Source organism: Schistocerca serialis, chromosome 2 (assembly GCF_023864345.2).
Source record: "Schistocerca serialis cubense isolate TAMUIC-IGC-003099 chromosome 2, iqSchSeri2.2, whole genome shotgun sequence".
NCBI lineage: Eukaryota > Metazoa > Arthropoda > Insecta > Orthoptera > Acrididae > Schistocerca > Schistocerca serialis.
In genome coordinates this window covers 438,268,896-438,293,828 of record NC_064639.1, presented here as the reverse complement: position 1 = coordinate 438,293,828, position 24,933 = coordinate 438,268,896, and the positions used below count along the sequence as shown (strand labels likewise).

General features: G+C 38.2%; 1 protein-coding gene across 8 annotated transcripts in view; it reads right to left on the bottom strand.

Annotated features, from left to right (window-relative positions):
- LOC126457310 (heterogeneous nuclear ribonucleoprotein R) overlaps positions 1 to 24,933 on the bottom strand; it is a 114,725-nt gene that overhangs the window by 7,670 nt on the left and 82,122 nt on the right. For 4 of the 8 annotated variants that reach the window (XM_050093499.1, XM_050093498.1, XM_050093497.1 and 1 more), the window contains exons 9-10: positions 8,903 to 9,051; positions 5,408 to 5,582 (exon numbers count right to left, since the gene is read on the bottom strand). In XM_050093499.1, the coding sequence (XP_049949456.1) occupies positions 5,408 to 5,582; positions 8,903 to 9,051 (324 nt within the window). Of the gene's footprint in view, positions 1 to 5,407; positions 5,632 to 8,902; positions 9,052 to 24,933 lie in introns of all 8 variants that reach the window. The other 4 variants (XM_050093501.1, XM_050093500.1, XM_050093502.1 and 1 more) reach the window with 4 other exon arrangements.

The window sequence follows — 24,933 nt, the reverse complement described above, 5'->3', positions numbered from 1 at the left end:
GCATTTATTGTTGTTGTTGTTGTGGTCTTCAGTCCTGAGACTGGTTTGATGCAGCTCTCCATGCTACTCTATCCTGTGCAAGCTTCTTCATCTCCCAGTACCTACTGCAACCTACATCCTTCTGTATCTGCTTAGTGTATTCATCTCTTAGTCTCCCCCTACGCTGCCCTTCAATACTAAATTGGTGATCCCTTGATGCCTCAACACATGTCCTACCAACCGATCCCTTCTTCTAGTCAAGTTGTGCCACAAACTTCTCTTCTCCCCAATCCTATTCAATACTTTCTCATAGTTGTGTGATCTACCCATCTAATCTTCAGCATTCTTCTGTAGCACCACATTTCAAAAGCTTCTATTCTCTTCTTGTCCAAACTATTTATCGTCCATGTTTCACTTCCATACATGGCTACACTCCATACAAATACTTTCAGAAATGACTTCCTGACACTTAAATCTATACTCGATGTTAACAAATTTCTCTTCTTCAGAAACGCTTTCCAGCGTTGGAAATATTAAATATTTAAAACAACACAATAGTGGCTTTTGCGGCCCGAATCCATGCCACACTTTTTTTCCGGTTTTAGGAATCCAAAAAACCGCCTGCAGTATACATTCGGGTGCAAAGCCTAAGAAGTTCCAAAAAATGCCACTAGCTGCCACCGTAAGCCATTGTGTTAGTTTCAAGTAATGAATGTTAAGGTATATTTATTATGTGCAAATTAGCAATTTTTCAAATATGAATTGTTCACAAAGTTCTTGCAAGCTTTTGATGCACGAATGGGTGCTAGAAACAGGAAGGCTGTTCTCTTTATGGACAGGTGTCCTGCTCATCCAACAGACTTAGGATTTCTGCGGAATGTGAAAGCCCATTTCTTTCTTGCAAATTGCAGTAGCAAGCTCCAGCCCACAGATCTAGGGATTATTCACAGCCTGAAAAGCAAGTATTGGAAAGTTCTTGTCCTTAAGACTCTTGCCTTTATTGATAGGAATGACGTGCTTAAATTGAACATCCTGCAAGCAATGCATATGCTCACAGGAGCTTGGAAAATGGTAACTAAGGAAACCACCTCAAATTGCTTTCATACGGCTGGATTTAATGAAATGATCACTCACGACCAAGACAGTGATGAAGCAGTAGTGGACACGCATGACTGGGTGCAGGTACCTAACAATTTACCCATCACTTTTGATGAATGATGCCATCACTACATGCATCTGAGATGTTGTGGAAATCTGCGAAGATGAAGTAAAGCAGAATGATGAAGGTATCAAAGAAGACGATGATGTAAGGGATGAAGAAATGCAAACATCATCATTCAGTGAAGCTATTGCCAGCACACATTGTCCAGTCACATCATTTAAAGTGGACAACCCTGTTATAGACAGAGTAAATCCATTGGAGATGGACATTTTGAACCTAAAATCCAACAGTGCTAAAAAGCAGACTACCATTTTTGATTGCAGGTATTTCAAAAAATGAGGCACTGTGAAAGTTGTGTAAATGTGTTTCGAATATAGGAAGAGTAACTCAATTTATTATATTACTGTAATTGTGCAAGTATTTTGTGGATGTTTTAATTTTGTAGTGGGCTGGGAAACTACATCTTTGACTACTGTATTAGTGCTACAAAAAAGTTGTAATTACAGTATAGTGTGTAGGGTAGGTATCTTCTTGTTTTACTGTTGTTATTGTGTAAATTATGTGTGTTGGTGTAACTCGTGTCAATACAGGCAAAGAGTTCTGGAAAAGGTTTGCTTTCTATCAAAACCTCGACTGAAGGTAAACTCCCTTTTAAGGTTAAAAAATTCTGGCCCCTAGATATCTAGTACTTGAGTACGATTTTGAAATTGATTTGTTACACACGAGTGTCTATGTAATACTTACTTTAAAGGAAAAACAACTTACTTCCACAACCACTACATACAAATTTGTTTTATAAAAGGTCTTATGACTGGCATAAGAAAAGATAACTTACATTAGAGAGGGGGGGAGGGGGCATCAAATGATATGTGCCTTGTGAAGGATACCTGTTCTCGAACTGGTCCTGGTCTGATAAGTATACTGTGAGAGATTCTGACTGGTAGAAAATATTCATTAAAAGTTATGACTAGTATCGGGAGCACTTTCATAGGCGTGAACTCTAGAAAGAGTAACATTAATGCCATCACCAGAATATCAAGGAACCCAATAACTATTGTACAAAGAATGGATCTGTGGAGGGCAATGGCATTATTTTTCCAACTGGACAAAAAACATCTGCAACAAGTATCAAAAATCTGTTGATGAAAACTCTGAAAGAATTTACACAAGCTCCACAAAAGAAGTAATGTGGAAAGCTATGTGAAATTTACAAATTTTTAAAACACCAAATACAGTGGCACTGTGATGCCCTAACGGAGCAGGAGCTTTGAAAGGTTTTAATACACCCAATACTTCAATGCAGTTGATCAAAATACAACTTAGGGCCTTGGGATGTATGCAGAACAAGAAGCACTAGCAGTAAGAAATATGTTACTTCTGATAACGCGAGTGTAGCATGTGCAATTATATTTCCTTGATATTAATAACATTTTGGAACCAAGTGTACCTGCAGTGCTCCTCCTATCTTTGGCTATGGCACAACTTCCATGTCGACACCAGCACCTTTGATGCCCAGTAAGTTGCATCAGACAAGTGATACATGGTCTTTCTTTTTCAATCCATTCCTTGTGAAAAATTTAACAAATGTCAGTGCATAAATGCTGATTATAGACTGAAGCATGCAACGTTTCTAGTTCGCATAAAAAAATTATCTACAGCATAATCCAATGTTCTTATAGCACCTCAACCACTAGTTACTCAAAAAGGGAGTACATCGGAGCAATTGATTCCAAATTCTCAAATGATTAAATGAAACTAACTGTAATTAAATCAAGTTTATAATGTCATTCTTAATACTGTCTGCTCTAGATGTGTAAAACGTGATGTAGCCACCAATCCCTAGTATTCTTAACATGTTTATGCAAGCCATTATTCCTCCTATCAGGCACTCCAGTGTGGTGACGCATGTCGCCTAGGCGGCCCCTGTGTGCTCTCGACATATGTCCTGCCACTTGGTTACCCACATGCTCCAGACGCGTAACGTGCAAGGCACTTCGTTGCCAGGTAGCCAAATTCCGGTTCCGAGTCCTTAGTGGCTATCCCACGTCCAACCTGTGTATGTGTGCCGCTGTGATCTTATTAATGTTGTTGTTATGATCTTCATTTTAGACTGAGAAAATGGCATGCCATTGTGATTGTACACAGGAAAAAAATAATGCAGATCCAACAAGAAGCAAAAGCGAGAATGAACTCTTTGATGGGGATGATAGTGGTGTGTCTGACAGAATCTCTAAGTGTGTCTAAGTGTATCTAAGAAAGAGTCCTGAACCATGTACAGAATCTGGTGAACATGTCCGCCTGTCTAGTTCAGAAGCTAAAATTTGTGACAGAGAGAGTGAAATCTTTGAAAAAAGAATATGCTTCAGTGACACATTTGACTGAAAGGAAAATTATTTTTTGTGTCTTGTTTGAAGATTCAACTTCGGGACACGAGTGTGGATTAGGACAAAATTCCAGTGTTCTGTTACTTTTCCTGTTTTTTAACAGGAGATGCAATGAGATCTATTGCAGATAAAACCAGATGTAATGAATCACAGATGAAACCAGCAGATTTTATTTATACACCACGACAAATACACCAGAACCAGTGCATTCTAGGTCGTCAAAATTACAAGAAAAGGGATCTGAGGAATTTACTCTTTCACTGCTGTTTACCTGTTTATGGCTCTCGTGAAGAAGCTGAAAAACGACTCTCTACTTCTCCAGGGACATATTCTTTAATACACCGGTGCCCTGAGCCATACTTTATGTCTCCCACCATCATGACAGCAGGAGTACCACCACTGTGGCTCTCCGAAACACTGGAAGAATGGGACTCCTACCTAGGTTGGCAATACTCACCAACAATGGCCATCCAGGGCAGTGAAGAACTGTGACACTCTGCCATTCACAATCATGTCCATGCTTCCTGATCATGGCACCACTCGAACCATTGTGGTGTCTTATTTAAACACAGCCTACGGGTGGGACAATAATTCATAAGTCCAGCTGTTGCTGCTGCTGGTGCCCGTCTCCGATCAATAGTGCGTGGTGACGAAATGTTATATGTAGTCCATATTTGTCCTCTGACAGCAGGCGCTGATGTGTAGGGATTAGGTTGTGCTTGGTGCAGAATATAGTAATCTGCCCCTGTCATGGCCAGATGTGGTTGTCGCATCTGAATTCCCCGCAAACCTGGACACTGCATGACTCACCAGCCAGCCACATGGATACTCATAATGAAACCACTTACCAACATTGTCAGGTGCTGGTAATGCTAATGCACTTCAATAGGCCTGGTATCAACACTAAACACAATCTACACTAATGCACTCTGGTGGCTGTTCTGCCTATCAAAGAGAATTGCAAGTATCAATTACACACCTACTGCTTGAATGTATCTGTACAAGGTTACATTGTTATCTGACCAAGTCTTGTGGCTACATCTTTTTTTTTTCTTTTTTGTCATGTAATGTATATTTTTGCCTATTCCCGACACACAATTACTATTCAGACACCATCACAAATTATTCGAAAAACCTTGATTATTCGGTTTCAGAGGTTGCCTAGAGAACTTATTGCATTCATACTCTTGAAGTACAATCAGCAACTTTCAAAGAGTTCTCCAGTTCACTGATATCTTTCCCTGAAAGTAGTTTACAGGAGCTCTATTGTACTAGCACACAAAACAACCAGGAAAGGTTCAAATTTTCCACTTCTATAACATTTATTTCAAAACCTCCATTCAAAAACCTAAGACTTAACATATCATCGCATCAAAGCTCAATTGCAGTCATCCATTTTCGATGCCCAAGAAGTAAATAGAAATTTTAAAAAAATTGACTTGCTGTTAAACTGGACAGTGGTGCAAGTGCCAAAGTCTACGCTCTTTATGTAGCATATGTACTAAAAACAGCCAATTCTGTCATGTGACAAATCACTTAGTTTCCTATCACATACAAAACAAGTCCATCGTGAAATTATGTAAGACGTCTCATGAAACGAAATGAAGAAATGTGTAGCGATGGTTCCCAATGATTATCGATGTATTAGAATGATATCAGATAGATTCATTATTTCCTAGAGATATTACAGTGATAAATATATGGAGGACGGCAAGTACTATGAGAGTAACTACGAAAGAACACTAAGTTACTGAGGTGAATTCAAAGTGACATGTCACTTTTGTCATAGGCTGCTAAAATCCTATGCCGAATTCTGTCATGCCAAATATAAGATTGTGTACCACACTTTTAAAGAAATAGCTGTGAAAGTGTTGATACTTACCGTCCTCACCTGGTAAACTTCCCTTGGCGCGCGCCGCCCCACGTACGGCTGCCCGTGACCCCCCACGTGTTGCCACCCCGGATACCGCGTTGCGAGAAGCCCCACGGGTTCCCCCACGTCCCGGGGGCCCACCTGCCCGGCCACGCGCCACGACTCCACGCCCACGACCAGCCTGCTGAAACACCATACGTCAGATTCCGAAACCAAGAGGTCATGCCAGCCACCTGAAATCAATATAATGTTCGAATAATTGAATTTCATACTGCGAATATAGAAACAAAGTACTTACACAATAAAACCAGTACTAAAACCAACATAATCTAAAGTAATCTTTCTTAAATGAGTTGCTCCTAAAAATATCGAGATGGATAACCAAGTTTTGCTGTTATGAAAAGTGCTGCCAATAATAAAAACTGATCTATAAAGAAACGTACACCGTGCACAGATTCCCGCTCAACAACTTTGTAACTCACCTTAATGGCAGCTATGGAACTTGAGAAATTTTTATAGACATATCAATATCTCTACTCAAATTATGAACTGTTGAATATCGTCAACTGGTGAAAACTAACAATCACAGAGCAGTTCAGAGCAGTACTCAAAATAAATATTCTCGTGTTTTCTAATAATAAATGTTAATTCATGAGTAAGTGAAACACTGTGATATGTGGGCGCACCCGTGTGCGCACGCACACGCACGCGGAGAGGGAGGGAGAAATTTAGTGACAGTTGCAGCTGTGATTTGGTAAAAGAGGTACAGAAAATAATGTAAGGCAACAGCGAATTATTTATAATGGATCTCTCTATGTTGCAACACAGAATTATTTACTCATTGTTAATTAATAGTCATCCAGGAATTGATCACCAAGTGTAATAATCTAACACAATGGAATATGGAGGAAAGAGATTTTCAATAAACGTATTTTTAAAGTAAGATTTTTCAATAAACACATTTTTGAAGCAAGACAATCATCATTAGCAAGAGTCTGGAAGCTTCAAGACTAAGAGCATTGACAACAATGTTCCAGGTTTCTGCAGCACAGAAATGAAAATGCTTTAACAGAAGGCCACATTCTAATTGAAAATTCTGACAAGTAAAACATCCATTGAAATGTTACTGGATAATGTACTTTAAATGTTGGAAATACATGAAAGTCGTAAATAAAAACCAAAATCTGAGCCAAATCTAAGTGAATAGTTAATATCATCCACAACAGGAACAATTGTGTGTCAGACATGCAAATTGAGAAACACAAAAGGCCCTTTAATGGGAGAAATTAAAAGATGGAACTTGTATTAGCTTATGTACATCACATCCTTTGTTATCCAGCAAATTTATTTATTTGTGAGTTGCTACTAAATGGCCCTTCCTTTACTGTCCAAAATACTTTTAATTTATAATTCAAACACACCCAGGGTTATCTCACTTCAATTCAACTGATGAACTTAAAAATTCGCACCATAGAAGTAACTGATGTTCACTATCAGATTGTGATAACCACATAAGTGGAAGCTTGGGGACACACTTGGTTGAACAGGAGTGGTGACATGAAATAGTATAGTGAGAGGGTAAGAAGGACTAGGAAAAAATGGTTTAAATTAGGGAAGTTGCAGACTAAAGATTACTCACCAATGAATTAGCACAGAAGAATACTGGCTACCAGCACAAGATGGAAGCAAATGACATGAAACAGCTGGGTACAGTAGAGGATTAGGTTCAGTGACAGTGGGGCAGCATTTTGCTGGAACTGACAAAGGAGGGAGGGGGCAGCCCATGTTGGCAGTAAGGGTTGGGGTTCAGGTGGCAAGCAGCGAGGCTCACTGACAGCAAGAGGAGCAGGGCTAGAGGGCTTGCTGACAGCAAGACTGAAAAAACGAGGATTACTGGCAGTAAGGGGCAGGTGGAAAAATAATATTGACTGTTAATGAAGGTAAGATTGAAAGAGGAAAGGGGGGGGGGGGGGGGGGGGGGGAACAGAAATTTTAGTTTGTATTATAAGGAAAGCTTTTCTCATAAAAAACCAATCTTAAAGAAATCACTGTTAATAAATACAGGAACTTACTGGGTAAAAAATTTGAACTTAGATACAGCTGTTTAATAAGAATTTCTAGGATATAAATTTTCTGCCCCTTCCCCTTCCCTCTTGAGCTACACAATGCAAAGACTGACACTAATTGAAAAGCACGTATGGAATGTGTCAGTCAGTGCCAATCATTTAATCTGCAATATTTAGAAACAATGAACTGGTCATTTTAATACTGTACATTTGACGTTAAAGGGGTTTTTCAATTGAGTAATGTCCCCACTATTCTAAAGGAACTGTGCACATAACTTCCAGATATTATAAACTGACATGTTCATCCGTAATTCACACTCTTCAAATCACCATCTGTCAACATTTTCAACACACACCAACCATACGTTTACAAATTACTGTTACAATTGAGTCCAAGGCATTTAAATTTCACTGTTCCAGTAAGTTGTACACTAGTTCAATACAATTGCTTAAGTGGTATGTGCTGCCAGTATTTGGCTGATAAATTTTACGATATGTGAAATATCTTAATTTATGAGCAAATAGCAGGGTTATCCAAAATGAGAGACTTAGAAGTTTAGGGAATAGGAAGGGAAGCCAAAGCATCTACTGCCACTTAACTAAATGCTGAAGCATCTAAAAGCAGCAAAAAGCAGAAAGCACATCAACTAAAGCTGAAAGCCAGAGAAATGTATGGAACTTTGTCAACATTATGCATTTTGTGTATGTGCACAAGGTAAGTAGCTACAAATCTGCAAAAAGTAATCTAACCTTTCCTCAACAGCCCAAATAAGCAACAATAATATACTTTTCATTAAGAATCTGCGTAATTTTCTTGTTTATGAACCAGAGAGGGAATATGGAGACAATGTAATATTTGCAGACAATTCAGCCTGCAACTAAGTTAATCGTTGACTTATCCCGAAAAAATTACCACGAATTTCAGTACCTTTTCACAGAACAGAAACAAAGTGCGTAATTAAGTGAGGAAAAGTTAGTTGTCCATTTACAGCTGTCATGTGCCCCGGAACCCATCCCTTGACCTTTTGGATAACCCTGCAACTAAACAGCAAGAAAATGAGATTACCATATCTGAGCCAATACAGGCACACACATACCGCTCTTCATAACTACAATACGTATTTCCCTACAAAGCCTCAGGTATCAAGAGCATCCTTTTCCCGGCTAAATTTAAATATTGGAAAGAAATTTTTGAAGCCTATATCAGTGGCTCAGATATGATAAGCTACTTGAAAGTGATACTGTGTCTTTGGTAGGGAAGTCAGCTTTTTATCTGAGACTGTACTCATCGTAAATAGCGAAAAAGGACATGGTTCTGGACTCAAATTATGGACTCGGTTTTCAGGGAGGAGGGAAAAAAATGAAACAACAGACAAAAGACACAGTGCCACAGTCAGAGCTAGCTAGCAACGTTAACGAATCAAACGGTTCGACCCACCGGCTGAGGCGGTCTGCCCCTCCCTCTGGCAGGTGGTGGCGGCGGCGGGTAATCGAAATAGTAATCCTCATAACGATAATAGTCATCGTAATACGGATCACTGTAGCCGCCTCGATAATCCGAATAACCGTAATACTCGTAATCGTAATCTATAAACACACAACAAAGACCCAATTTCAGCCACGACGAGCTACCTTTCCTTCCGAAAATTGCAGTAATTTAACAAAAAGGCATGCCGGGAAAAGAGAAAAGTAAATTAAAATTTTCAGGCCAAAATCAAGAGCTAACTACATAAAACATCTTTTCTGAACTTCTAATCTTCAACTGAGGTGCTAACTGATCACAACATTGCTACAACAATAGTCAAATAAATACAGATAACGAAGTAAAACTACCACCACACACACTACACCAGATAAACTCATAATTCACACTTACCTCTCTACCATAGGTAACTTCAACCTGGTACCAAACAAAAATAAGTCAGCTTATACCAGGTGAAAGTTCCTTTAATACAAGTTTAACCATATGAAATACAATTTTATACGAAACAGAACAATTAAATACCTCAAAGTAAGGTTACCGTACCATGCAATTCTGGCAACCATACTCGTCTATAAGACAACACTCGTGCAGTAATTATCAGTTCCTAAGGGAAAGCACAATGTCTGTCAAATCCTACTGAGTGCCTTGAATGTAGAAAAAAATTGAAAATATTTTATAGTTTTGGCTTATATTCTACAAATAGTTTAAAACTGGGTGAAACTGCAAGCACTCAGGATTCAATGACAATATAATATTCATACATGCACAAGGAATAATAATGAACTCTCCACTTCACCACGTAGCCAACAATAATAGTGATAAATTGCTGAATAGCGCGCCACAAAATTACCCAAAGCAAACACACATATTTACTATTCTGCCAAAAAGGCATCGTTTTCACTGAGTGACTCCGTTTGTTTGGCAGAAAAGACATTGACACATACTTTCTGAAGAGTACTTCAGTTTTCAATCTAATGATGTGCCTAAAATCATATTTTTAGCAAACTTGCTACCATTAAAGGCTTTCGTACAGGTAGATACCTTTTTAATACCACATTATTTTTTCACTTCAACTTCGTCTTATTCACAATACATCACAAACTGAACATATCCTGGAGAGTGTAATCCTTGAACTGAACCCCAAGCAAACAAGTTATGAATACTATTTTATAAAAAAATAAAATTAAAAAAATGGTGTATTATTCAGAAGCTGTAATGCAACTGCTTTAAGTAGATTACAGCACTGTCACAGGCTCAGTATCCATGACAATGGAGTCAAGTGCACTTCCAAAGAGTCTTCCACTCAAGTTCAAAGAACAAAAACTTTCTTAAAGTATCCATCTGAAGTCGATGCCAATAACTGTACAAATCTCCTAACTAAACCAGTCTCATTCTCATTACTCAGACAATTCAGGAAGTAGTACCTTCCACCATACTACTATCTGACAAGTGTGTGAAACTACTAATTCACTAACCTGTGACCACGTATGTTACTTATAATTTATTAATTTTACATTTTTCATTGAACTTATATAGGAACTGCACTATTTCCCTTGGATGTTTCTCTAAAATATTGTTCTTACCGTTCATACACCAGATTTTGATCAACAGTAGGAAAACAGTTTATAAACTAAAACATTAGTCAATCCTCCCCAATTGAAACTACTATTTCTCTTCAATACTATTGTGCCGTTTTCCATTATCTTCATTTCTAGGTTGACTAAATGTATGATTAGTGCACCATCCTCGAACCCTTTCTTTCATTTTGGCAGATTAAAGAGTCTGGTACCAAAAGTTTATGATTACATAACTGTATGTGTGAGTGGTGAAGGAGAAGTTGGAGGGGATAGAGGTGGGGGCATGCTTTGTCATATAGTCAAAACCAGTTTTTCTCGAGTTGTTCGACTACAGAGCCTGACAATTTGCATAATGCTACATTTTAGAGTCCTTTTTCTTACTCAGTCTTTTCCTAATTTATCTAAAAGATGCAGCTTCTGGGAAACAGCAAAGAAGATAAAATCATTGTGGGTACGAAGCAAAAAACTACAGCTGACAGTAAAACTTCTTCAGGAGAAGGTTTTGAATACCAGTTCATTAATTTCAATTTTCTATTGTTTCTTTAGATTGTTTCAGACAGACTGTTTCCAATGACAAGGCCACCACAGATTTCCTTCTCATTGACCTCCTTTTGCTTTGAAAAAATCATTGAACACCTCCTAGCCCCTCTTCACACTTTAAAAAGATATCTAGACACCACTTGCCAGAATTCAGAATTTTAATAGTCCAGCTATTTAACTCTGCCCCCAAAGTTCAATTACAGGCAACATTTAATGGTGTGACAAGATGACAGGAAGAACCTCTTTGGCAACCCATTTCTTCTCAGGAATCGATTTCTTTAGTACTTCATACTACTTTGGAATATAGCATTCTTACTTTGTATAGAAAAATATTCTTACTAATTTTGACAAGACCTCAAATTTTAAGTACAAAAATTTCAGAAACAACTATTACTAGTAAGCAAAGTATATTAGCCTTTACAGCATTTTACCAGACATACAAAACGTGTGTTTTGATACGATTAATGTCATTTACTCAATTTTGTAGTTTTCAAAATAAAGTGATAAAATGTTCTCTCCCTCTCTCTCTCTCTCTCTAAATAGTACTGGTTGCAGAGCAACACGTGATGCATCACGCACCTTCTGAAGTGCTTCCAACATGAAGAATTCTAGAAATACACTCAAGAGTCAAAGAAGCTGGTACACCTGCCTATCATGTAAGGCCCCTGCAAGCATGAAGAAGTGCTGCAACACGACATGGCATGGCCTCAACGGGGGAAGGGGGGTTTATCCGTAAATCTGTAAGACAACAAAGGGGTGGACATATCTTCTGAAAAGCACGTTGCAAGGCATCCCAGATATGCTCAATGATGATCATGATTGGGAATTTGGTGGCCAGCAGAATTGTTTAAACTCAGAAGAGTGTTCCAGGAGCCACCATGTAGCAATTCTGGACGAGTGGGGTGTCCCATTGTCCCGCCGAAATTGTCCTGTCCCATTGTCCCGCCAAAATTGTCCAAGTCCTTCGGAATGCACAATGGACATGAATGGATGCAGGTGATCAGACAGGATGCTTACATAAATGTCACCAGTCAGACTTGTACCTAGGTGTATCAGAGGTCCCATATCTCTCTAACTCCACACACCCCACACCATTACAGGGCATCCACCAGCTCGAACAATCCCCTGTGGACAGGCAGGGCCCATGGATTCATGATGATGTCTCCATACCCATACACGTCCATCCACTCGATACAATTTGACACAAGACTCGTTCGACCAGGTAACATGTTTCCAGTCATCGACAGTCCAATGTCGGAGCCAATGTACCCAGGCAAGGCAGCCATCAAATGTACAGAGTGGGTCTTCAGCACCAAAGCCCATACTGATGACGTTTTGTTGAATGGTTTGCATGCTGACACTTGTTGATGGCCCAGCATTGAAATCTGCAGCAGTTTGCGGAAGGGTTGCACTTCTGTCACATTGAACTATTCTCTTTAGTTGTCGTTGGTCCCATTCTTGCATGATCCTTTTCCAGTTGCAGCGATGTTAGTGTGTTTACGTTTTACCAGATTCTCGATATTCACAATACACTCGTGAAATGGTCATATGGGAAAATCACTACCTCGGGGATGCTGTGTCCCATCACTCATGCACCAACTACAACACCACATTCAAACTCACTCAAATCTTGACAACCTGCCGTTGTAGAAGCAGCAATCGATCGCAGAACTGCGCCAGACACGTGTTGTCTGATAAAGGCGTTGCCGTCCACAGTGCTGTATTCTGCTTGTTTACATGTATCTGTACTTCGATAAGCATGCCTGTACCAGTTTCTTTGGCACTTCAAGGTAGTTATGACATTGAAGACTCATCTGGAAGTCTACCACATAATTTTAACACAGAACCAATTCATGATGAAAGTGCAACGGTACTCAGCCCCTGATGTTTATGGAAGATCAACAACAAACATATTTTAAGATAGTAAACTACCAGCGAGATACCAACAAATGAGTCCTAACTTTGTGGGACATGCCCACGATCTAAAATCTCACAAACGTTTATGGACACAATTTCAAAACAAAAACAGTTGCCATCACGGCAGCATTCCATTTCCTAAGACTTAAGGAAAATAAAAAACAATCTATCAACTTCCATTTAACAACTAAATCACTGCTTTCTCCCAATCACCTCTAAAGGACATATGACATACAAAGGGACACTATCAACAGTACTGTATCAGTTTCCATGATGTCATGTAAACATCAGACCTGTTGACAACTACATTAAAAAATAGGCACAATTATTTTGTGAATGAGACAGAGATCTTAATTAAAACTACATTCTGTGTTGCCACAATCCTTAGTTGCTAAATCAGAGTTGTGTTGTTTCTTAAAAATGGAAACTTCTTTCCATACAAATGTTACCGAACTACATGCCACTCTTAAAATGAACTTCTGATACAGATTTAACCACTGCAAGAACCACTGATTATGTGCAACTGAAGCTGCAAGTGTCCCGATTTAAAGGCTATGGCCCAGTCAAACTGCACAACTTAAGTGAGGCCCTATTTTTAACTATTCTGTGAATTGTTTCCCCTACTGGTGCAGGTAACATTTTATTACTTTTCTAGAGTTGTCTACTATTTTCAATGTATTTCTTACTTAACAATCCACATTTAAGTAATGGTCCATTCCTAATTTTTTATCCTTTGCAACCCATCACATTTCTATTTAAGATACAGTAACACAAACTGCCAAAAAATAGGGGAAAAGACAGTATTATTTACTTACAATGAAAATAGGAACAGTGTTTTTCAAAGGTTTGGCAAGAGCTCACCCTTTTCACTTACCTCTCACAGATCTCACTGAACGAATTTCTGCAGTTCAGTTTTCTCATAGATCACATTAAGATGTCCAGTAACCCCCAAGAGAAATTAAGCTGCATGAAATTAGTAAAAAGAGACTAAATTCAAACCCAATATAATATCAGATACTTATCTTGATCAAAAATTTCCTTCACTTCACCCCAGTTACAACAAACCACGACTGTAGTATCATGTCTCATTTGTTACAATTGTGTGTTTATTTACCTCTTACATGTTTAAAAATGGCAAGACTGGTAGCGATGTCAATAGAATATGAATTCATACACACTATAACCTCGTTAGCACAAAATCTTTTGACTGTATCATAGGGCTTTTTAAAGATATGTTAGGTGCACGCATGTGGTTGAATCATTCTAGCAATAATATAATGATTTCTTCGTACTTAAGCCCTATGAAGTTGTTCTGCTGGTTGGCTGTATCAGCTGCAAAAAAGGCATTCAATTTCATCTGGACAAATTTGTGGATAAAGTTGATGAAGAAATTGTGAACAGCTGTTTGCATGAATTAGCCCGAGAGAGGGAAAAGTATGCATCGTGTAATGTGTTCAACACAGATGAAACTACTTTTCTACATTTTTTTTTCTTCCTAGCTGCAAGCTGGAGACGAAAGGTGATAAGTGTCATACTTGATAAGTGTCATACTTGAGCATGAAGCAAACAATGGCTAACTGTTGCCCTGGTATGTAATGCTGACGGCAGTGAAATGTTTTGTTGCCGGGTTATATGAGAGAAACCACATCGTTTTAAAAACATAAATATATTTAACCAACATAAAGGTTGCACTTTTTCCAAACAACGTGACAAGCCACTTTCAGCTCTTGAGTCAAGGCATCACTTCTCTCATGGAGAGAGCTTATTGCAAGTAACTTCTTGTTGTTGTTATGGTCTTCAGTCCTGAGACTGGTTTGATGCAGCTCTCCATGCTACTCTAGCCTGTGCAAGCTTCTTCATCTCCCAGTACCTACTGCAACCTACATCCTTCTGAATCTGCTTAATGTATTCATCTCTTGGTCTCCCTCTACCATTTTTACCCTCCACGCTGCCCTCCAATGCTAAATTTGTGATCCCTTGATGCCTCAAAACATGTCCTACCAACCGATCCCTTCTTCTAGTCAAGTTGTGCCACAAACTTCTCTTCTCCCCAATCCTATTCAATACCTCCTCATTAGTTATGTGATCTACCCATCTAATCTTCAGCATTCTTCTGTAGCACCACATTTCGAAAGCTTCTATTCTCTTCTTGTCCAAACTGGTTATCGTCCATGTTTCACTTCCATACATGGCTACACTCCATACAAATACTTTCAGAAACGACTTCCTGACACTTAAATCTATACTCGATGTTAACAAATTTCTCTTCTTCAGAAACGATTTCCTTGCCATTGCCAGTCTACATTTTATATCCTCTCCACTTCGACCATCATCATTTATTTTACTCCCCAAATAGCAAAACTCCTTTACTACTTTAAGTGTCTCATTTCCTAATCTAATCCCCTCAGCATCACCCGATTTAATTTGACTACATTCCATTATCCTCGTTTTGCTTTTGTTGATGTTCATCTTATATCCTCCTCTCAAGACACTGTCCATTCCATTCAACTGCTCTTCCAAGTCCTTTGCTGTCTCTGACAGAATTACAATGTCATCGGCGAACCTCAAAGTTTCTATTTCTTCTCCATGGATTTTAATACCTACTCCGAATTTTTCTTTTGTTTCCTTTACTGCTTGCTCAATATACAGATTGAATAACATCGGGGAGAGGCTACAACCCTGCCTCACTCCTTTCCCAACCACTGCTTCCCTTTCATGCCCCTCGACTCTTATAACTGCCATCTGGTTTCTGTACAAATTGTAAATAGCCTTTCGCTCCCTGTATTTTACCCCTGCCACCATCAGAATTTGAAAGAGAGTATTCTAGTTAACGTTGTCAAAAGCTTTCTCTAAGTCTACAAATGCTAGAAACGTAGGTTTGCCTTTTCTTAATCTTTCTTCTAAGATAAGTCGTAAGGTTAGTATTGCCTCACGTGTTCCAGCATTTCTACGGAATCCAAACTGATCTTCCCCGAGGTCCGCTTGTAAGAGCTGCAATTTGCTGCTGGAAACAACACTGCAACCCAAATTGGAGTCTGCACGACATAATAAAAGCCATCACAGCAGCCTGGAACTCCATGTCGCCACATCATATACAGAAGTTCTTTAACAGAGCCTGGAGATATAACACTACTAAAAGTGGCCACGAGCTAGATGATGCCACTTCAGTTAATGAATGGGTAGTTCTGCAAGACGACGTGAACGCTGGGGTTAGTTTTGAGGAATTCATTAACATAAACAGTGTTGTTGTATGTGCTTTGTAGAATCTGATGTGCCAAAAGCTGTGACTGAGGTGCAAGAAGAGTAATCAGAAGAAACTTATGAGATGGAGAATATAAATACCATTCCACCTACCCATCAGGAGATATTTACAGTCTTTGACAATTTGGTTCCACACACAGGTCTCACTACTGAGTTTGCAAACACAATAGTTACAACAACTGGTTGTGAAATTACAAGATATTTTCCTTCCTGTTAACGTCGGTGAACTTTAATTCAATTTTTTTCCAAGAAAATAGTGTAATTTGTAAGTAGTTGCACTTTTGCAGTCACATTATAGTGTTTTAACTCTACAGTAATGTAAAGTGACTGATACTGTAGTGTATTACTGCATTTCCGTACACATACACGTAATAACATCGGTTTTTCACTTAACACAAAGTTTTCTTAACATGAACACTCTATTTTTTGGTCCCTTCAGATTTAGATTTGTGTTAACGAAGTTAGAGTGTATACAGTATCGGGCCTGGTGGTGCAGTGTACTACGTTCCCTATTAAAGAAAGCAACACGTGTTAATAGACGCTCAGTGGCGTACGAAGAGGCATAACACTGTCCTACGCCATTACATTTTCTGAACATAAATATCGGCAAAGATGAAGTTTGTCAAGGTATGTATCATTTTTAAAACTAAGCCTGACAGTTGAAATCGCTCTTAACACATTCTCACAATGAACTGGTTACATTCATCAGTGGATGGCAGGCATTAGACTATGACACTAACACTCCCACAGTTTTCTTCCTCCTACACTAAATATCCAAACATGCAGCAACATCTATCCACAATAATAAAAATGTGTGCTTTCCCTTATTAGAAGAGAGAAAATATCGACTTTATGTAGCCTATGTGAATTGTTTTATCAATGGTGCTGAAGGTCAACAATAGCTTCATGCAATTTGTTAGTGCACTCTGCATCTACATTCCATCCATCTCAAAACATTTTCATCATTAACACTGCAGACACGTTACCCCCAAAAAAGTGTAGTTCGAATACTAGCTAAGAAAAATTATATTCTTCCCGACAGTGCCAACAGACAATATTAGAAGCTGTCAGTGAGTATGTAACAGGATTTTGGGGCAGTATACTTAGCAGATAGTAAATGAATTCTATTCCAAACTCCACAAAGGCTCTTCTGCTATGCATCTTGGAATTGTCTATCAGAACAGCACAAGAGCCATTATGGAGTTAGGGAGCAACAAGCTGAAACTTTGGGTCACGCTGCAAGTTGTACTTTCAAAGTGCAATTCATAGCATACTGCAAGAGAACAACTGTGACATGTTACGCTACACAGTTTTAACTTATCACAAACATTCAACTTAACTTTTCACTATCTCTTATATGGCAAGTCTTTGTCAGCATCCACAAATTTCACAAGCTCCAACAACAATGTCACTCAACAAATTACCATCTCTTAAGCTTCCAATATCACATGTGATTCAAAACCAGGAATGCTTGCATACTTAGTGAAGTGTATGTAAGATGTGCTGACGCTAAAGTAGTATATGTTTATTAATTCGAATGTATTTTTACTCTGACTATGCAGTGAAAGTGGTTTTTGTTCGAAGTGAGAAAAAACAAACACATAACTAGTTGCATAACAAAAGAGTAACACACACACACACACACACACTAGAAAATATACTCTACGGCAGAACAATGTAATTCCACATTAAAAATAAAGGACATCAAAAACAAAAATACCATAATACAGCAAAATAACACCTCTGCAGCAGCCAAGCTGAATTACCTTCAAGCCCCCATGTGTGAAGTGTTATTAAAATGGAGGCTTCCTTCCAGAACTAGACATCCGTGCCCAGATTGCTACAGCAAATACTTCTTAACCATTTGAAACAGAAGCCCAAGCACATACTCATGTAGTTTAGGCATTAGACAGGAGTCTAGTAACAATGATAAAATCTCAACAAAATGTTTGCCACACCTGTTGAACATTAAAGATCCTACACCCTTGGGTGTGAGGGGATAAATTCACTCATAAATGAGTGAATTTCTATCAGCAGCACCTCGAATCAAAAATAAACTTGTTTTCTCTCTCTCTCACTCACTGGGGCACAGCACATAGTCATTATACAACTTCACATTAGAGCAAATTACTCCAGTTTTCAACAAACTTGACCACAAAATTACTCAAGTATTTGAAAGTTGCAGTGAACAAGATAACAATGACCAAATAGCAAAGAAATAACAGCAAGAGACAGTGGAAGTGGACTTATTTTCTTACTAGAAAACTTGCAAAACAAATAGGATGTGAGAATAAACCCATTTTATTTTATCACGTGTATTTTACATTTAACATTTCCTCTAAAAAAAAAAAAAAAAAAAAAAAAAAAAAAAAAAAAAAAAATTGTTGAATTTGCTTCAATGGCTCCAGCAGAAGAGCAATATGGAAACAGTTCTGCTTTCCTAAAACAAGTAGCTATTTAAATTAAAAATGAACACAAGTTTCAAACAATTAAAAAGTAACTCAGATGATGAGCTCAATGTAGTGGTTAGCTTTAGTAATAACATTTGAGAGCCCACACACAACTAGCAACTTGTTTATGAGTCAGGGCAGTTCCTATGTCAAACTAAAAATGTAGACAATACTGAGTAAATATTATGGATGTACTAGAGGTGGTTTGATAAGAATCAGTCACGCAGAGGCAGCACAATTGATTTGCTGGTTTTTCTTAACCCTTTTGCCACTACAGATGTGCTCTCCGCATTTCATGCTGACTGCAGCTTTGTTGTGGCTTTACTACTCACCAAATGCTGTGCTGAGACTGTGTTCCGCCCAAAATGAAATACTTGTAAACTGACTTTAAGGAAACAGGTGGCAACAAACTGATTTTCACATATGTTACAGCCCAAGATCTCCGTTCAATAAATAACTTTTTCTTTTCATTATTCATCATGGTTGTCTCGCTGCATCAAATTACATAAAACATTGCACGAAATTTTAGAGAGATTGCAAAGGTAAAAACACACTGCAGAAACTTTGCATATGGTTGATTTTAGCTCATACATTGCTGTGGATGAAATATAGATACAACATCCAAATTTCCTTTAAAACGACAAGCAGAATGATCTCTTATTTTGTACTTGAGTTATTGGTTTTTTTTATATCTGGCAAAAGTTTGCACACATTGCATCCAGTCAATTTCTGCACATCAGGAATCATTGGTCATAACAATCTTCATATTTCAAACACGGCTCATGATATCGAAACGAGGTCTCCCCCCCCCCCCCAAAATGATAAAATGTAAAAAGGCATATACGTTGTGTGATAAATATTATAAACTTTTTTTATTTGTCGAGACATCGAAGTTAAACCCAAGTTCTTGAAGTGCTATCATTCCACAAATCAACTTTTCAGCTTCTTTTGATTTAGGATTCAACATATGAAATTTTAAAATTTCAAGCTGCCTGCTTCTTTGTTTCCAGCAGCATGGCTTACGTGGAGAGTGGGGAAGTAACTCTTGTTATGCCTGAGAGTTCTACATTTTACATATTTAACAGTAGATTTTTTTTTGTTTTTTTTTAAGATTTTAATGTCCTTTTAAAATAGTTGTTTTGACATCTTTTCTTGAGTAGCTGTTCTCAAAAATTTTAAGTTCTGGAGTAATTGTGTAGACTTCACTTAAGTAATTACTTGTCATGATTTCTTTTCAGCATCGTAATCAGTTGATAAATGTGGCTTGCTTAGCGCACTGAGTAACTGAACATTACGTGAAAGATTCAGTTTAAAGATTGTCCAAACCTCCAACAATTACTTGAAAAGTAGTTCTGGGATGTTTCCAGCTGCCACATCCTGAATCTCTTCGCTGTTACACGGTGTTCCTAGGAAACTGCACTAACCCTCCTCACAGAAGACATACCTCGTACAATTCCTTCATAGTAAGCAGAGAAAGTGCCTGAGCCAACAAATACTCTTGACTGTCTGGCTAACATTGTCACTTCTATTCAACATTTTGGTTTTTGAATTTTCTACTTCAAACTTACGCCTTTTGTAAAATTCCCATTTCAAAACTATTGCAGCCAGGCATGCAATGTCAACTGGAAGTTCTGACTTTTGGAGTCGAGGGGAAGCTTGGGTACATCCCTTGCAGAAGCAATCATTATGGTGAAGATTTGCATTTTTTATTCTACCAAAATCATTTCTTTGTTAACTGAAGACATGCAACTACTGCAAACATAAAGTAATTTTGCTTTTGAGAGCACTGTACCTTGAAAAAACAAGACTATGTATTTCAACTGTTCAGGTCGCCTATAAGCCATCTCATTGGTATTTAGAAATCTGTATTTTATTTTTCATTTTAATATTCTCCTGTGATGTTGGAGTACAATTTATTGTGCCCTATATTATCAGAAGGAAAGGTTGTTTGTTCATGTGGAACATGATTTGCTGAGAACATGTCCACTATGCACACATTCTTGGTAGCCAACAAGGAACATTGGAGCGAAATCATGTGGTAAATGCTGACTACCACCTGAAGTGTCAGTTTCAGGCCAGACACTCACTCCAACAGATTTACAGCCAGCAATGACATAATTCCTTTCCTAGTCTTTCTTTCTTGAACTTTGTTTCAATACGGAAATTAACATCTTCTTATGAGTGCCATAACTGGATAAGACTTCACAAACCAATGTTTATCCTGAACAAGGAATACACTTCTTTTTCGTTCAAAAAATCTTAGCCTTTCCTTTTTGTTCATAAAAATATAAGCCTTATCATTCAATGGCCCGTAAATGATGCCAACAATATGCCTATACCAACCAGTTCCCTCAAGCATCTGTACAAACTGGTGAAACAGAAAAGCACATTAGATTGAGAAAATGTCACAGTTGCATCATCATCTTAGGGTCAAGCCGTATGAACTGGTCCAGTGATGGTTGCTTATTTTATTTTTTTTTTTTAATATGTGAATGCCCTATATTAGACAAGTTCAAAACAGGTTTAAAATTATAATAATTTATCTTGCACCTTTACTGGATGGCGGCCATTTTTATTGTAGGCGCGTGACAATTTTTCAGTCTGGAGACATTAGCAAAAATTTAAATATCTCTGCAATGGGTTAAGTTACAACATTGCAATTGACATGATTGTTTTTAGAAAAGTGTCCTCTAGAATATTGTGTATTACACAAAATACCCTAAATTCAAAAATAACCCATCAAAATGACCTCCAAAGTTTGGTATCCAAATTTTCAAAAATCCATTTTTAGGCCCAAAAATAACAGACAAGGAGTGATTGATGAGTGTCTATTTTTTCCTATAGTTAGATATCATACACTACTAGCCACATATAGAGCAAGAACACTTACAAACGTTTCCTTAATTTTTTTATGAAATTCGAAAATTTTCTTTCTTTGTAAAGTTTTGGGTTTGTTATTTCAGGTGCAACTGAATATAAAACTATGATTTTTTGCACAGTTTGTACACCTATATAATAGCAGCGTACTGTAAAAATTTCAACATTGATATCTGACTGAACAAAGATATGAATTTTTGAAATTGAGGAAATAGTTCACATTATTCTACAACTCATCTTATGGCTGCTGCCTAATTAAATGGTTTATTGTAATAAAATTTAATTGTGACATATTACCAATAGGAGCTTTCACTTTTGTTCTATGGTAATAAAAATGCCCATTTATGTTGAGGTTTATTGTCAATAACGATGGACATTATTCCTGTGTGTGTCATTGTCGTCGTCAGTCTGTTCTGAAACCTCTAATAGAGTAGATGTACATACTTCGAGAGTCTAGAATGTGTTATGTGCTTCGTTCTGTGTGTAATTTGTAATTAATTCTGAGAGATTAACTGGAATGCAATAACATGGATGAACAGTGCTCTGTTGGACAGATAGCACGTGAAGTGTGTGAGAAAACAGTACGGTTGAGATCCAAAAAACTTGAAAAATGTCAATGACTTTGATCTAGTTAGACAAACTTTGTTTAAATTTCAAGTAATTTCTTCTTTAACATCAGTGTGAGAGTGTCATGAGAAGAATTTTTGGAAGAAAGTGCTGTGTTCCACTTAAAGCTCATAAATAGCCTATTACTAAGGGTTTGAGGGAAACTGAACTTAAACATTTGTCCTTGTTATGTGAGAGTGAAACACCTTCTCAAGTGAAACGTAATGTGATTCCTGGAAATTCCCTGTGCCCAAATGGTTGCTCCAAAATATTTGTTGTGAATCCAGAACCAGAGTCATGTAACCTTGTTAATGACATTTATATTCCTAATGAGGAAACTGTTAGCATATTGGATTTTGCTTGTTCTAAGTTAGATGTACCTCCTGCTTCAAAAATAATAAAATTAAGTAGCAGAAAAAGAAAAGCAGCTATTGAAAATAAGGTACAATAAATTTCAGACAAAATTAGAAAAGACTTGGAATCATGCTATAATAATACAGATAGGCTACCAACATTATTTCTAAAAAAGAAGAAAACCTGCCACCAGCGTCATCTGACACTGAAAATTTGAGCTTAATAGAAAAATTAAAAATTAAATGTTTATAGACATCTAAGGAAGATAAAAGTTAAAATTTTAAGTTTGTTCCCTGATTCATGGTCAAAAGAAAAACATAGTTCATGAATTCAACATTTCTCATTGTTTGGTTAAACTAACCCAAAAATTAGTGAAACAGCAAGGCATTCTTCGAGTTTTAGGAAAGAAGAAAGGAGTAGGTATAAGTGAAGAAACAACTAAAAAGATCCAGCAGTTTTTTGAAGATTATGGAAACAGTAGAACGTGCTCAGGTTGCAAAGATAGGAAAAGAATTGTTATAAATAAAGTTAAAGCAACAAAGCAGAAACAACTAGAGCTGTCATATTTAAATGAACTTTACGTAGCTTTCAAAAACTCTCATCCTGAATGCAAATTTGGAAGGTCAAAATTTTGTGACCTCCACCCTAAGTAGTCTATTTTGGCTGGATCTTCAGGGACACACCCAAATGTGTTTGTTTATACAGGGTGTATCAAAAATGACCGGTATATTTGAAACGGCAATAAAAACTAAACGAGCAGCGATAGAAATACACCGTTTGTTGCAATATGCTTGGGACAACAGTACATTTTCAGGCAGACAAACTTTCAAAATTACAGTAGTTACAATTTTCAACAACAGATGGCACTGCAAGTGATGTGAAAGATATAGAAGACAACGCAGTCTGTGGGTGCGCCATTCTGTACGTCGTCTTTCTGCTGTAAGCGTGTGCTGTTCACAACGTGCAAGTGTGCTGTGGACAACATGGTTTATTCCTTAGAACAGAGGATTTTTCTGGTGTTGGAATTCCACCGCCTAGAACACAGTGTTGTTGCAACAAGACGAAGTTTTCAACGGAGGTTTAATGTAACCAAAGGACCAAAAAGCGATACAATAAAGGATCTGTTTGAAAAATTTCAACGGACTGGGAACGTGACGGATGAACGTGCTGGAAAGGTAGGGCGACCGCGTACGGCAACCACAGAGGGCAACGCGCAGCTAGTGCAGCAGGTGATCCGACAGCGGCCTCGGGTTTCCGTTCGCCGTGTTGCAGCTGCGGTCCAAATGACGCCAACGTCCACGTATCGTCTCATGCGCCAGAGTTTACACCTCTATCCATACAAAATTCAAACGCGGCAACCCCTCAGAGCCGCTACCATTGCTGCACGAGAGACATTCGCTAACGATATAGTGCACAGGATTGATGACGGTGATATGCATGTGGGCAGCATTTGGTTTACTGACGAAGCTTATTTTTACCTGGACGGCTTCATCAATAAACAGAACTGGTGCATATGGGGAACCGAAAAGCCCCATGTTGCAGTCCCATTGTCCCTGCATCCTCAAAAAGTACTGGTCTGGGCCGCCATTTCTTCCAAAAGAATCATTGGCCCATTTTTCAGATCCGAAGCGATTACTGCATCTCGCTATCTGGACATTCTTCGTGAATTTGTGGCGGTACAAACTGCCTTAGACGACACTGCGAACACCTCGTGGTTTATGCAAGATGGTGCCCGGCCACATCGCACGGCCGACGTCTTTAATTTCCTGAATGAATATTTCGATGATCATGTGATTGCTTTGGGCTATCCGAAACATACAGGAGGCGGCGTGGATTGGCCTCCCTATTCGCCAGACATGAACCCCTGAGACTTCTTTCTGTGGGGACACGTGAAAGACCAGGTGTACCGCCAGAATCCAGAAACAATTGAACAGCTGAAGCAGTACATCTCATCTGCATGTGAAGCCATTCCGCCAGACACATTGTCAAAGGTTTCGGGTAATTTCATTCCGAGACTACGCCATATTATTGCTACGCATGGTGGATATGTGGAAAATCTTGTACTATAGAGTTTCCCAGACCGCAGCGCCATCTGTTGTTGAAAATTGTAACTACTGTAATTTTGAAAGTTTGTCAGCCTGAAAATGTACTGTTGTCCCAAGCATATTGCAACAAACGGTGTATTTCTATCGCTGCTCGTTTAGTTTGTATTGCCGTTTCAAATATACCGGTCATTTTTGAAACACCCTGTATCATCAAAACATCAAACTGATGATTGCGGGTGAAAAACTCAGTGACCTTAACTACAAGGAGTTACTACATTTCATGGTCTGTAACACTAACAGTTATGACTGCATGATGAGTGTGTGTAATAAATGCCCTGGTAAGGAAACCGTTATTGAAT